Source organism: Periophthalmus magnuspinnatus, chromosome 20 (genome assembly GCF_009829125.3).
Source record: "Periophthalmus magnuspinnatus isolate fPerMag1 chromosome 20, fPerMag1.2.pri, whole genome shotgun sequence".
Lineage (NCBI taxonomy): Eukaryota > Metazoa > Chordata > Actinopteri > Gobiiformes > Gobiidae > Periophthalmus > Periophthalmus magnuspinnatus.
This window is the reverse complement of record NC_047145.1, coordinates 24,584,308-24,599,996: the sequence shown is the minus strand read 5'-3', so window position 1 is coordinate 24,599,996 and position 15,689 is coordinate 24,584,308. Positions and strand designations below refer to the sequence as shown.

At 40.4% G+C, this 15,689-nt stretch overlaps 1 protein-coding gene across 1 annotated transcript; it reads left to right on the top strand.

Annotated features, from left to right (window-relative positions):
• Positions 1–5,671: 5,671 nt before the first annotated feature.
• Positions 5,672–14,361, top strand: LOC129457225 (uncharacterized). Its single transcript, XM_055230016.1, has 5 exons — positions 5,672–5,820; positions 8,450–8,627; positions 9,292–9,375; positions 10,647–10,850; positions 11,249–14,361. The coding sequence occupies exons 1-5, from the start codon at positions 5,818–5,820 to the stop codon at positions 12,805–12,807; spliced, it is 2,028 nt and encodes a 675-aa protein (XP_055085991.1). The 5' UTR covers positions 5,672–5,817; the 3' UTR covers positions 12,808–14,361.
• Positions 14,362–15,689: the final 1,328 nt, after the last annotated feature.

Below are 15,689 nucleotides of genomic sequence, written 5' to 3'. Positions count from 1 at the left end.
TAATTTTTATTTCAAATTTTTGGACTTTTCCTGTTTGTTTTTGTACATCATTTCATGTTTTATTCTCATGTCAAAGTTGTGTCATGCAGCAGATTTCAGGTTCACCTCCAGTACCTCAGCGGATTCGCAAACCACTTTTGTACCTGGACTAAACGCCGGTTCTGTTTTTAGTGTTGTTTTTACTTCGATGCTGCAGCCCTCTGTGAAGACTGTTACGGGACTAAATCGTGGACTTTGGATCTGACGGGTCGAATATGATTTGCGTTAAGAACTATGAATTTGAAAAGAAGCTGGTTTACAAAAAATGAAGGAGGAGTAATTTGGTGAGACATATATTGGAATTTGAGCTTAAAACGGTCAGCCAAAACATTATGACCACTAACAGGCTTCATATTCATCCAGGACTAAACCTGGACTAACCCTGGTTTAGCCCTGGGTTGGTCCTGGTTTACTCTTGGGTAAGACTGGGTTTAGTCCTGGTTTAAACTTGACTTGGTTTTAGCTCAGGTGTATCTTAGGATAAGTCCTGGTTTAGTCCTGGTTTAGTCCTGGTTTAGTCCTGGTTTAGTCCTGGTTTAGACTTGGGTTAGTCTTGGGTGGTTTTGACCTAGCTTTGGCCTGGTTCAAATCTGGTTTAGACTTGGTTTAAACCCGGTTTAAGCCTGGTTAAGTCCTGGTTTAGACCTGGGTTTTATGTTCAGGTGGTCTTAGTTCTGGCTGATCATATTGTTGATAACTCCTTCATCACTTCCTGTAAACCTGCTTCTTCTTTCCGGTTTTCTTCTGTTAAAACACGTTTGGGAACCAGGAAGTAAACGGCGTGCACGCAGAGATTCGATTGGCCAAGCTCAGAGCCAGCCGCAGCGTTTGATTGGTCGAAAAAAAATTATATATATATATATATATATATATATATATATATATATATATATATATATATATATATATATATATATATATATATATATATATATATATATATATATATAATAAAACAAAACATACACTTCTTTCTCAGGTAAAAACCAAGAAGGTGGGACTTATCTGAGGGTGCTCAAAGCCGATTGGCTGCTGTCCTGCTGATGTAAAACTAAATAAGCTTGGGTGTGTTATGAGAGCTGGTATTGGATCAGATGTATCGAATTGGTGCTATGGTTCGGAGGAGCTGACAGGTGCAGACAGATGAAGCACCTGTCTGCACCTGTCAGCTCCTCTGAATCAACTTTTACTGGACTAAAGGAGAGCACTTAACGCACAATTTAAGTTACAAGTACTGTATTTACAACTGAACAAGGCTTTCACTTGGACTAAACCAGGACTAAACCATGAGGATTTAGAAGGTTCAAACCAGTTTCAAACTCTGGACTAAATTAAAACCTCAATTCAATAAGGTCCAAACCAGGACTTTACTGGACTTAAATCACGACTAAACCAGGACTAAACCAGGTCTTGTAACACACTCACTCTAAAGCGGTGCACGTGAGAGCAACTGTGAAATTTAACATGATGTTAATGTGATTTTTTTTTTTTTTCTGTTTAACAAAAACAGAAATGAATCACGACTTTTGAATTTGGACCAGAAATCTATGGAATTATTTTGGATTTAGAGACGTTTTTTATGTTGATATTTCGTACTATAACTTAGAATTACAATCTGTATTTTAAATATATTCAAATCTGTATTTTATATGTTGGAATACACCAGAACTGAAGCAGGACTAAATCAATCCAACTTCATACTAGATTACAAACATCAGGACAAAACTATGTCAAAGCCGGGTCCAAGCCGGGACCAAGCTGGGACCAAGCTGGGTCTAAACCAAGTCTAAGAGTATTTACTTTATAACTGTCAAAAGTCCTGATGTATTTCTCATATTGTTCTGCTCCATTTGATCCGGGACCAAACCCTTTGCTGTTTTGAATGTGTCTCTTTTGTCCCTCCGTGTTGCCGTACCTGTTTTCATGTCTGTGCTGCTGCTGCTGAACCAGAGGAGAAATGAAGAGATTTAAGATTTTTGTGTTGAATTTGAGTGAAATTTGGTGTTTTTTTGTATTCTGAAAGGCCCATGCACCGGTCCACACGCGCCGACCTCAGACAGCGATACCTCAAACTTTTGTACGCTTTTATGACCATCTTTAATTTTTACGATTTTCTACGTTTTTTATTTCACATTAAACTCAATCAGTTTAAGACGGACTTCCCCCAAACACCTGGACTGAGCTGGACACAAGCGTGCCAAATCCACAAAGTTAGACCAGCGCTAAAGCAGGACTAAAGCAGGACTAAAGCAGGACTAAAGCAGGACTAAAGCAGGACTAAAGCAGGACTAAAGCAGGACTAAAGCAGGACTAAAGCAGGAGTAAAGCAGGACTAAAGCAGGACTACACCAGGACTACACCGGGACTAAACCAGGATTAAATCAGGACTAAATGCCATTCTAACCCATAGGAAAAATTAAGACTAAACTAGGTCTAAAACTGGACTAAAGCCTAAAAGAAGACTAAAGACTAAAGTGGGCATACCCAAAACATTGTAAACCAAGACTAAAGCAGGACTACAACAAATGTTTAATTAAAGCAGGTGGAGATTTTTAACATAATATGCAATGTGCCAAAACAGGACTGGACCAGGACTGGACCAGGACTAAACCAGGACTAAACCCGGAATAAAGTTAGTCCAGCCCCAGTCCAGGTGTTCAGTATTTCCAGGTTGCAGGTTCAGGACCACATTACCTCATCGTGAGCGAGTTTGTAAATGTGTAGAGACCGAAAACATGTACAAATCCAACCGTTCTTTTTCTGTCTGAAAAGATTTAAAATGTGAACGACGCAATGAGAGACTGAGAGAGATATGAGATGGTCTGAGGACTAAACCAGGGCTGAACCAGGACTAAATCAGGACTGAAGTGGGGTTGAGTCAAGACGGAACTAGGACTGAATCAGAACTAAACTGATACTATAGAAAACCAAGTCTAAACCAGGCCTAATCTGGGACCAAACCCGGACCAAACCCGGACTAAACCCGGACTATACTTAAAATCAAATCTTGTCTAACCTAAAGTGAGTCCTCTGATCGTTCTCTGTCCACTTTGTCCCTGGAGTCTGAACAGTTTCCCTCAAACCCGAGATGATTCGATGGAGACCAGATGATTTCAGATGATTTCAGGAGGAGTTTGTAGATAGTCGTGGTGCTCTGTAGACTCTAGAGTAATACAGTGTGTGTGTGTTGCCCCCTATCGCCCCCTCTGGGAAATATAACAGGCTGCGCTCACGTTACGATCGGCCCAGTGAACTGACAAATACAAAAATATTTAATCGTATCGCTCATTTTGAAGAATTTGGGCTTAAAGATGCTCTATAACTTTTCTAATGGGAGATCCAACATCTGTTTGTCTTAATAAGTACTCCATTACATTTACTGGAGTAATTTAAACATAAAGAAATTGTACTTTTCAGAGTACTTTTCTAGCAGCATACTGTGGTTTCTCTTCCCACTGTGAGGACTGGGTGTCTCATTTTTGTGTCTGTCTGAAAATACCAGATTTTGTGCATTATTTAAAGTGTTGTCCTTCAAATTACAAATTCAAATGATGAATCAAATGTTACGCCCCCACAGTTGTTCTTTAAGTTACTCTTACTTGAATAGTACTTTTCCCAAATACTTTTTTACTCTTACTTTGCACTTCTACTTGAGTACTATTATTTGAACGTTACTCTTACTTGAGCACAATCTGTGGCTACTCTACCCACCTCTGTGTATGCGCTAGGAAATAATCTGACAAGTATTCCAGTTTTAATTGTATTTTAATGCTATACCTTGGAACATGCCAAAACAATAACATCTTCCTGGAGACAAGCAGGTGATAGCACTGACTGTCCACCAGAAAAAACTGAGTGACGTGAGTGCGGTCTGTTTGGTCTGATGACTGAATGTACGAGTGACGCGGGCGACGCACACACACGTCACAACTCACTGTAGAAACGAACTTTGGTTTATCTTTTTGTAAATGAAGAAATAATAAAAACTGTCAAATGATTTTACATGGAAATATGAGTGTGGTGTGGTTCTGTTAATCATGGAGGGCAGGGATAAAAGGGGGATGGGAGGGCATCTGACACACAGGCATACAGGAGGATGGGAGGGCATCTGATGCACAGGGATAGCCTATTTAGCCTAAAATTTCAAGGAATGCAAATTCTAACCTGGAGTTGTGTTCTGCTTCATTCACACATGTTTAATACACCCTGCATGTTTAGAGACAGGGTCCGCCCCTCCATAGAGCTGACCTCTGCTCACTTACGCCTCAGGACTGTATAATCTTATACTCACACAAACAATGATGTCTAGTCTCCGGGACAGATTTACACTTGGCACAGTTTGTAGAACTTGCTTTATATCTATGGAGACATGTAAAGGCCGAGTAAGACATTATATTTCATCTCCTCATATTGATGACACACAGGTTTTTTGAAGACAACATCAGACTCTTGTTCTCGTACACGGGGAGAAAATGTCTCCTACTTCATTCATCAGTTTGTGATTGATGAGCACGAGTGGAGAGGTGGAGCTAAACTGTGACGCAGATCTGTCTAATTGCTTACAAACTTACAAACATGTACGATGTCAGTATTTGAAAGTTTGATATCCTTAATGGGCATTTATGTAAAGCTTTAACTCATCCACGCACCCGTCTTTTGCAGTCTGCTTCATTTTGATTCAGCGTCGTGCCCTTAATCATGAAATGTCAACTTTTTTGGCTACAACTTTATTCTCTTAAAATTATGACTTGATTCTTGTAAAATTATGACTTTTCTGGCTTTGACTTTATTCTCATTGAGTTCAATATTTTATGTTGAAATGTTACAACTTTATTCTCATAGTGCCTGAAAACTGTATTTTTTAAGTGACCTTCATACTCTGCTGTAGCTTCTTTCATTTTGTCCCCCACGCTTTTACACTTTGACTTCTGACTTTGAGTTTATTCTCATAATATTACGACTTTATTCTCATAATATTGCGACTATATTCTCGTAGTACTATGACTTTATTCTGGTAATATTATTACATTATTCTCATAAATGTACAACTTTTTTTGGCTTCGACTTTATTCTTGTCAAATTACGTCTTTAATGTCAAAATGCTACAACTTTATTCTCGTAGTGCCCGCATAATTTATTTTATTCCAGTGACAATATACTTTGCCGTACTGGTCCGCCTCACGCAGACCAGTCTTTTTTGAGGCTCACCTGGACAAATAAACCGATACTGATGAGTGTATCCAGTTAAGAAATATTCTCCTCACTGATAATTAAAATAAAATAAAAATGTGTATTTTATAAACAGAACATGCGGGGATTGTGTTAAGTAGCACAAATAATGCTATATAAATGTGCTTCTTTAAAACAGTATTTTTTGGCTCACCTGTCAGGGGAGGAGGAGGAGACTTACCTGTCAGGAGAGGAGGAGGAGGCTCACCTGTCGGGGGAGGAAGAGGAGGCTCACCTGTCAGGAGAGGAGGAGGATATAGGCTCACCTGTCAGGAGAAGAGGAGGATATAGGGGAGGAGTGGGAGTGGGTGACGTAGGCGCAGTGCACTCCTCCTCCTGTCCTGCGGGGGCGCTCTTCTTCGGTCGCGGACTCTTTTGTTATTGTCTTTCCGCTCACGCCGCACACACGGAGCCACTTTTGCCCACAAATCTCCTTTTCTCTTGCATCTCTATCACTTTTCTGCACTTTTAACGAGCTTTTACCGCACTTTTCCTGCAGAAACATGGCAACTGCACGAGCCGTGCACTGAACCGCGCGAGCACAAGTTTATGGTGAGAAACGAGACAAAACTTTGCACTTTTACACCGAATCCCGACGGAAATACTTTGTGAGCACGGAGCAGGATGGAGTTCAACGTGTGTACAGATCTTTACACTTCTGTTCATATGTGGCGCATATGTGAGAGATTCTGGGGCGTGAAACCTGCACAAATGTCCCGGGCGCGAGGGGGTTGCGCGAGGGCCAAGTGAGGGGCCCTTTGCGCGTGCACACGGTAGTTAATTCTATAACTTCTCGACTGTGGGGAAAATGGCAGATCTCAAATTAGGCAATTCTAGAATCACGATAAAGGTCCTATATTACACAAACTGACTCTTGGGAGGTTTAAACCATGTTATAATGTTGGGACCTCCTCAAAAACAGACCTGGAGTTGTGTTTTATTTCATTCACACATGTTTGAGTAACCCTTTATTGTTAGTCTGTTACATCTCCAAAGCTCAAAATGATCTGTTCCACTTTGTGATGTCATGAAGCTGTAGTTTTTAAGTTAACAGCTCCTTTTACCTTTAGTTCAGTACAGATTGGAAATTCCAGGGCTGAAATGAGCCAAATGATTCTAGTCAAGTTTTATGCAGCTAAAAAACACAGTGGAGCACTTCCTGTATTACCACATAACATCACTGGAACAGAGTGTTTTCAGTCTGAGAGAAGAATTCAGCCTAAATATGCAGGATTTGTGTATTAAATGCGTGTGAATGAAACAAAACGCATGATGTTGTTTTTATATGGAGAAACAACATTATTATAACATAGATCAAAATACAGCATAATATGGGCCTTTAAATTCCAATGGAAGCAAACCATTGATTGGATTATCCTGACTAATTGAGTAAACTGATCAAAGTGGCACTAGATTATATTTTGTATAACTAAATATGTTCTAACCAAAGAACTACTTCATATTCTTTTTTAACCTTTACCTAGTTTAAATTGAGTTTCAAACCTCAATGCTACTTTAAATGTGATATGGTATGGCTAATCTGTCTCCATGGGGAGAAGCAATCCAAGTACACAGGTCAGATCTGTGGATCGCTGAACCCGCACTGTAAGAATGCTTGTTTTTCATAGCAAAAGACAAAGTTTAAATCTGTCAACTGGACAAATCGTTGTAGGAGTGAAGACATTTCGCCTCTCATCCAAGCCACTTCTTTAGTTCTGGTCAGATTACTCTGGACACAGCCTTATATCTGTCTGAAGGGAGGGGCTAACTACACTGAAACTGTAAACAGCTGTTGTCTCCAGTTTCAGCCTGAACGACCCTATACAACCTTTTAACGACCCTGCTATTGTTCTCATTGTTCTGGGTCTGAGGATGGAGTTATAGATGGGGAAGAAATTATGTCTCAGACCCCAATTCCAGTTTAAGGAAGGATTGTCGTTCCTAACAAAAAGTTTCTTTAACTCCCCTCTCAAACTATTTCTTTTCTCTGGATCAGATCTGAACCTCACTCTCTTCAAAGCAGTGGTTAGTGTCTTTGAGATGGAGATGTACAGCTGACTGGGGTCCTGAGGAGCTCTCACAAATGCTTCATATGGAGTGGCTCTTTAGTTTCTCCAGTGTAACACTCACTGCACTCTTCACTACACTGAATGGAGTAGACTACATTACTTTGTTTATGGCTCGGAGTTTTGTTTCTTAGGGTGGACCAGTTTCTGTGTTAAAGTGTTTCTAGGTTTGAAAAAGACAGGAATCTCAAATTGTCTGAAAATTCTCTGAAGTTTTTCAGACACTCCCGCTGTGTAAGTAGTAGTTATGCCTTTCTTTCTAGGTTCAGATTCCCTGTTGTTGTGTTTTTAGCTCTTAGATCTATTGAAGGCCTTTTTTGGATATCCACAGAGAGGGCTTTCTCCACGTGTTGTTCCTCCTTTACTTTTCCCTCTAAATTTGTGGGAACCACTTGAGCTCTGTGTTGTTGAGTACAGATAACTCTGAGTTTGTGCTGCAAAGAGAACAATAGCAGGGTCATTAAAAGGTTGAATAGGGTTGTTTGAGCTGAAACTGAAGACTGAAGAAGCGGCTTGGATGAGTCTTCAAGTCTTCACGTCTTCACTCCTACAATGATTTGTCCATTATTTTATTAGCATATTTAACATCATTAATGACTTTAAAATTATAACGGCTTGTATTTCAGTCATTACTGTTGATTGTGTGTGTGATCATTACCGAGTCTGTTAATGTGACACAGAACTGATAAAAGGATAAAAATCTATTTTGTGACAATAAAGTAACAAAACAATAAAGTAACACTCAGCAAGCCCAAAGAAAAAAAAATGACCCACGACCACAAAAAGAAGCCCAAAGTGGCTATAAAGAAGCAGAGCTGGCAATTCTGAACCTGCCCCCATTAAAGCTATTTGAAACCTGTTCACCCCTCCCCCCCTCCTCTCACCTGACCCCTCCCTCACCTTTGTTCAGGCTAACCTGTTGGCAGCAGTGTGACTGAGTGGCTCAAAGGACCAAGTAGTAGCTCCTGACAGCTTACCCCAGTGGCACTGGTTGAGGGGTCATGAATGAATATCCCTCATGTGGGATAAATAAAGTGTACATTACCTTATGTGAGAATACAACAGAGGTAGAAGAGGATGGGAGGGCATCTGACACACAATGTTTCTTCTCACAGATGGAGGAGGGGAGTGCCGCAGACCCGGGCGTGCAGGCCTGTAGGGGACGCTGTGAGGTGGGAGTGCAGTGGGAGGAGCCTGAGAACCAGTACCATGATGTGGGGGTGCAAAGCGACACCCAGTGGTGTGATGTGGCGGTGCAGGTGGATCTGATTGGCCTCAGCTGCCGGGCTCGAGGTAAAAGCACTCAAAAGCTTCACAGGCAAAACAAAATTTCATCAGTCTAAATCAATTTGTGTTCACGTGACATTACAACATCGTAGAGTCCCAATAGTCTCAACTGAGCTGGAGGCAGGTCAGAATTCTCAGGTGGAATTTGCTGTGCAACTGTCAGATTGGAGATTTGTTGAGCAGGTTTATGGTTAATATCTCTGTAATTACTGGGCCCATCTACAGGAAACAAAAACTAGCACAAAGTTCAACAGCTTCTCTGTCAGTAAAAATAAACAAAAGTGAAATTATTTTTCCCATCATTCCATCGTTCAACCCCAAAGACATTATTGTCATCAGTTGGAAGGGCATTAAGCCATAAGATTAATATGACAGGTTTGTGGAGTCAGTCCCGAAAAAATAATAAAAGGTTCAACATTTGTGTATCAGATTTTTGAAGATTTTTTTCAAAAACTGAATCTCCCATAGAGGTACATAAGGCCCTGTCTTCCATTTGAAATTAATCAGTCAAAAGATCAACTCCAACGTGAACGCAACCTATTGTCCTATTATAATGTTCTGTCTTTTAATGGAAGCTAACCCTGTGTGTAGTTTAGACCTGTGCATACATGTTCTGAAGTACTTGTGTGTAGAATGAGTAGTGCGATCAGTCTTTGTGGTTGTGTTTCAGGTTCGAGTGACGTGCCATGGCGCTGTTTGTCGCTGCACCCAGAACAGACAGAAGAGGGTGCTCTGTGGAACTGTTGCGCTCACGGTAACAGCCCCCTCACCCTTTCCTCCTCTGCTGCTCTGCTCTGCCCTTCCCCCTCCAGGACCCCCGACAGCACACTCCAGACTACACTACCCAGCATGCAACTCTCCTCTCCAGGTGTGTAGAGTGGCTCTGGTTTCACTCTTTGAGGTCTCGGGTTTCTTCAGGCACAGTGTGTTCGCTTTAGACACTCAAGGCTCTTTCACACCAAGCAGATTATCTCAGTCCTCCTGCTTGTTGTGGGGCTGGTTTTTTGGGGATTTGTTTGTACCCAGAAGAGCAGCACAGAAGTCAATCTGAAGGGGCAGAGTGCTCAGAGCTTTGGACAATACCCCTTTACCATGAAAGCTCAGCCCGCAACTCTTAGTGCACAGTCCACATACAATTTTTATATTTAAAGAGGGGGTATTATGCAAAATCAACTTTTTGGAGCTTTACAACATTGTTCCCTCATCAAAAACAGTCATCCATGCATGTTTGAGGAATCTAGCAATCTCTCCCGGACTCTATACAAATCCTTCTTAAAGTTAGCAGTACGAGTCTGCACAAGGCTCTGTCCACAAGCTCCAAGCTCCCACACAGCCTTTTTTCATAAATATACAAAAGCAGGATACAAAATATCACAAACCTGATGTGATGTGCAGTAGTTTCATTAGCGAGATGCACACTGATTTTGTTGTGATGTCACTCTAAAAGGGGAGTGAGTTAGTGTGGGGAGAAACTAAATCTAAATGTTATGTGTTAACAGTTAATGCCCCCTCTTATTTATCTTCATATCACGAGGACAAGGACTGGGTGATGTTTTTATTTGTGCAGATCCATCATTCAAAATGCAACTCTGAGTAAGATAATGGTGAGGGAACACGTTATAACATGGTTTTAAGATAATGAATGTTGAGGTTAAATTAAATGTCCCCTTTAAAACACATTGCATTATTTCTTTAAATTTGTATTATTCTTAAATGGAGATAAATCAAAACAATTCAATTGCCCATAACAATACAATATCACAGTTGTACCTTTCATTTTTTATACATCAATACTGTAACACAATGGAGCACTTCCGTTATTACCTCATGACATCACAAGGTGGAACATTTGTGTTAAATGTGTGAATGAAACAAAACACAACTCAAGTTATGCTTTTGATGAGGAAACATTATAATATAGATCAGAAAGTGGGCCCTATAGAACCTAAACATAATATGGGCCCTTTAAAACAAACTTTTTGTCTAAAGTATGGATTTGTCATGGATATTTTTTTTTAATTCCAGTGCTGCAGTCCTCTCCCGCTCTGAACCAGTCTTGCCTGAGATTACCCAGCCTGCCATCCTGTGGAGACTCTCCCTCCTCTCACCAGCAGGGAGAGTCTTGGAGTGCCACGCCAGAACCCGAGGGGGCAGAGATCCACGCACCATACGGTTTCATGGCTCCTCTCAGCTCCGACGAAGAGGAGCCCAACACACTGCGTCGAGAAGGTGGGTTTAGGTTGTGCCCTCCTGTATTCCATTGTGTCAGATGCCCTCCCACCATCCTGTATCCCTGTGTGTCAGATGCCCTCCCATTCTCCAGTATTACAGTGCGTCAGATGCTCTCCCATCCTTCTGTATCCCTATGTCAGATGCCCTCCCATTCTCCAGTATTACAGTGTGTCAGATGCCCTCCCACTCTCCTTTATCCCTATGTCAGATGCCCTCCCATTCTCAAGTATTCCAGTGTGTCAGATGCCCTCCCATCCTTCTGTATCCCATAGATTTTTGTCTGGATGAGTTTAAAATATGACCAATGAATAGATTCTGGATTCAAACTGCTGAATTGGGCCTTAATAGTTTATCAAATTGATTCTGTATTTTCATTTACTTTTGTTTTGTTTCAGATGAGCAGTCGACCAACCCACCAATCAAAAAACGCAGAGGATGCCCCAAAAACTCTGCATCACTTTCAAACCCGGAAACCACGGCAACCCCGACACGCCGTAGCAAAACTGGAAGAGCCGCAGGACTACCGCTCCGATACCTGCTGGACTACGACCTGGAGTCACATGTCCAGCTCACAGCTAATAAGCAGCAGCCAGAGAGTGGTAAGGGGGCGGGGCCAGGCACAAAACGGGAAGACAAATCGAAAAGTGACAAAAAAGTCCTCATCCTCCCGTATTACAAGCAGCCTCTTAATCTGGAGGAGTTCACGGAAATCCAGAACGTGGCCCGACAGTACAAAGCTCTGCAGGAAGAAGACGACTGGCCGAATAGCACGTCAATAATCGTGCACCCCGCTCTAGAACAGTTCAGGCCTTGCCCACTTTCTCAAGGTGAGATTTTAGAATTAAACAAGGACAAGAAGCCACGCCTCCTGCCCATGAAACTCAAAAAGGTCAAAGACGACGTCAAATTCAGCCCCCCTGCTTCCAAAATCTCTCCCGATTGGTTGATTGAGAATGCGGCAATAAAAGAAGAGCCAGATTTAGAAAGTTCTGATTTGTTCAAAACTAAAATTAAAAGGATAGAAGTGAAAGGGGAGTCTGATTTGTCATTTGTCATTAAACAGGAAGATGTTGACACCAGAGAGGGGGAAGTGGATTTTACAAATTCTAAAAAGCTTAAAGATGGAATTTTGAGTGTGAAAAGCCAAAAAAAGGATACAGAATTTGGGAATTCCGATGCTCCTAAAACTGGCGTCAATGAGGTTGACGAAGCACCAATGGAGGTCAAACGAAAACGTGGTAGACCCAAGAAAAAATGCAAGAAATATGTCGAAATTTCACAGGAGGAAGTTATATTTAAAGAGGATAGTGAACTGAGTGTAGCAGAGCAGTTAGACAGACCACGGCGCGTCGCGGTCGGACCTCCTATCAGATACTTACTGGAGTCGGAGAAGCTAAGCCCGGGGAGGCAGGAGAGGCTAAAGCTAGGAGATGTGCTAAACGGGGACGCAGATAAAGCAGGGATGGTTAAGAAAGTCAAAATATTAAATGGCAACGCGGATCATGCAGAGGGGAGATCGTGGATTAACAGTTTGGAAAGTGTCCCTCAAACCAAATATGAATACGAAGAAGAAGACATTAAAGACATTAAAGACATTTACGTGCTCAGAGAGGATGAATACACAACCAGGAGCCAATCAGAGCTAGCGGTGGGAGACAGGCTGGTGCAGTGGGACAAAACCAAAAAAGACCTGAGGATAATCGAAACGGGACACGTGAGGAGTGGGGCTGACAGTGCAGAGGGCCAATGGGAGCGGTGGACAGATGGATCAGATGGAGAATGGGCCAATGAGCGGAGGAGGAGGGTCAGGAGGAAAAAATGCCGCAGAAATTTGAAAATGGATTTGGACCGAAAAGTTACAAATGAGTTTTTGGTTTTTAGAGACAACGATACAAACGCAGTCACGCTAATCCCGCCCTGCTCCGTCAAACTTCAGAAACTGTTAAAGAGATGATTGGTCAAGCTGAACAGGAAGAAGAATAAATGAACCAATCGCAAAGGGTTTGACCACTCTTAGCTCCGCCTACCCACCCCAGACGAAAGGATGAAACTGTGCTACTATTTTTATAAACTATACTTGAGTCTTTCCCACTGGCAGTAAACTAATAAAAGACTGTATTTTCATAGATATAAAAAAAAGTTATAATTTTGATAAAACATGGTCCCAGCCTTCACACTACAGCGGCTCACCTGATTGGTCAGTCATTCATGTCAGTGCCTAAAGTTTAGCTGCTATTTTAACTGACAAAAACAAAAATATGTTAATTTCAGCTAGATAGTATAAGCTTTTACATTTTATGGTGCTTTGTAAGTAACAGAACCAGCATTGTCATTAAACCAGGACTGAAACGGGACTATTCCAGGACTCAACAGTTGGTCTAAGGCAGAACAAAACCAGGTCTAGAGGAACTAAACTAGGTTAAAAGAAAAAAAAAGGACTAAACCAGAAGGTCTAATTATGACCAGGGCTACAGTTGAATTAAACCAGGGTTAAATCAGAACTAAACCAGGCCTAAAGGAGGACTAAACAGAAGTAAAATCGGACAAATCCAAGACTAAACCAGGATTATTAAACCAGGACTAAACCTGTTTTGGACCAGGACTAAACCAGTACTAAACCAGACATTTTTTTTGTTTTATGTAAATATTGTATTGTTAACATGTGTGAAATGTTCCACAGTTTTGAGATGTTTATGATAGAGGCCTTTTTTATCCCACAGTTTTACTAAACAAATCTCCAAAGATAAAAATAGATTATCACTATAGTTAATTATAATATAAGACGAACGGTCACTTCCCCACCACACTCTGCTCTGATTGGTTCAAAACAATGCAAGGATTTGTAGTTCTTAACTGGAGACAATTTAATGTTTAGTTACTGGCTTCATAATGACATTTAGATAACTTTAAGCTTTAAAATTAATGGGGTTAATGAATTGTGTTAAATTGGCTGGGAACCCTTTGGGACACTTATCAGATTTAAATTTTAATTTATCTGTTTAAACTTCACTCACTACTGTCCTCAGGATGTTTTATCAGTTACCAGTACGTTAAATGATGTTCCACACCTTAAAGGACCCATGTTACACTATTTTCTGATCTCTGTTCTAATGTTTCCTCATCACAAACAGACCTGGAGTTGTGTTTTGTTTCATTCACACATGTTTCACACACAAACCCTGCAGATTTAAGGTTCTTTCAAACAGAAAACACTCACGTCTACCTGTGATGTCATGTGATAATACAGGAAGTGCTCACAAGGTAGAACAGCGTTTTCAGGTTTGGAGATGTAGACAGACTTATAAAGTATTACTCAAACATGTGTGAATGAAAAGAGGAAGTAACAACATGGTTTCAAGCTCACAAGAGTTTTGTGTAATATAAGAGCTTTTTGCCATACTTTTTGTATTCACACAACTAAGGCTGCAACAGTCAATCAGAATGTACAAGACTATTTAGTTAAAATAATTGCTAACTATTTTAAAAATCATTAGTTGTTATATAGAGTAAAAAAAAAATCCATGCTAAAGGAGATTTTACAATACTGAAGACAGCTGTTTTATTACCCTTGATATAGCTAAACAAAAACATTTGTATTGCACAATAGACATACTAGTTTTCAACCATGATCATTTTTTTATCATAAACTAGTTAAAAGTTTATTTAAAAAGTCTAAATGTAAAGAAGGAATCATTGCTGACTAGCTGCCAACTAAAATATAAACAAATACATACAGCCATTAGGGATGCCAAAAGTATTGAAAATGAGATAACTGATCGATACTAAAACTAGTACTGAAACTAGAACCTCATTTGAGCAGGTATTGATTCTAAAAAAAAGTCAATTTTTAAAAAAGTACCACATTTTAATGTTGAAAATCACATTCTCTCACCTAAATAGTGTTTATTATCGTTGTAACGTAATTGATATTGAGTCTATGCATTAATATTGAAATGGAGTTTGAAATTTTAATATTGTGACAACACCAGGCTAAATATTATGATATAAAGTGAATGTACTTACTTTACTAGAGGAGATTATAACATCACACCACAACATCTGAGTACAGACCATCTCTCTTCAACACTATAGGACTCTGGTGCTTCATTTAAAGTAGAAAATATGTTGATTCTTCAGTCTACCTCAGAAACTCACAGAATGTGTGTATTTATTGTCATGGTAGTCATTTGTAATAAACAAATATTCTTGACAAATGTGTGTTGGTTTTCTACTGAATGTATTTTCTAACTTTAGCTGTCTTGAATGCAGTATCTCTGTGGAGTAATCTTTAAGTACTTGCTGGTTTTCCATCATTATGGGCTCGACACGGGGAGCGACGTCGCTCGCTCTCCATTTATTTCCAATGGTCTCTGTGCGACACTGTGTAAATCGCTCGTGTCTCTCACCTCCGCGACAAGCGAAAGTCGTGCACGTGAAAACCTCGCGCTCGTGCATGTCGACGTGCACACGCGGGCCTGCGACGCGACTAATGAAAGTTGAAAAATGTTCTACTTTTATCGCTGTCGCACAACATCCAATCAGCGAGAGTTTGATTGACGAGCCAATGCACTGTCCACTTCAGAAACATCATGGAGGAGAAAATTATACTCACAGTGTCGGATTTCCCAATTCTTTTTGACATCTCAAAGAGACTACCGAGATATATCAAAAAAAGCAGCTGCCTGGGAACTCGTTGGTGCCAGGGTGAATATGAGAGGTAAGTTAACATGCGCAAATTTGTTAATTCAGATAAATTTATGGAGGCTAATAACCAAATGTATTAAAGACTGATTCAACATTAAAAAAATATATTTATTTAAGGTTTATACATTAAAC

Coding starts and splice junctions, on each gene's coding strand:
- LOC129457225 (XM_055230016.1), top strand. Junction 8,628..9,291: donor CCTCAGCTGCCGGGCTCGAG/GTAAAAGCACTC, acceptor GTTGTGTTTCAG/GTTCGAGTGACGTGCCATGG. Junction 9,376..10,646: donor GTGGAACTGTTGCGCTCACG/GTAACAGCCCCC, acceptor TTTTAATTCCAG/TGCTGCAGTCCTCTCCCGCT.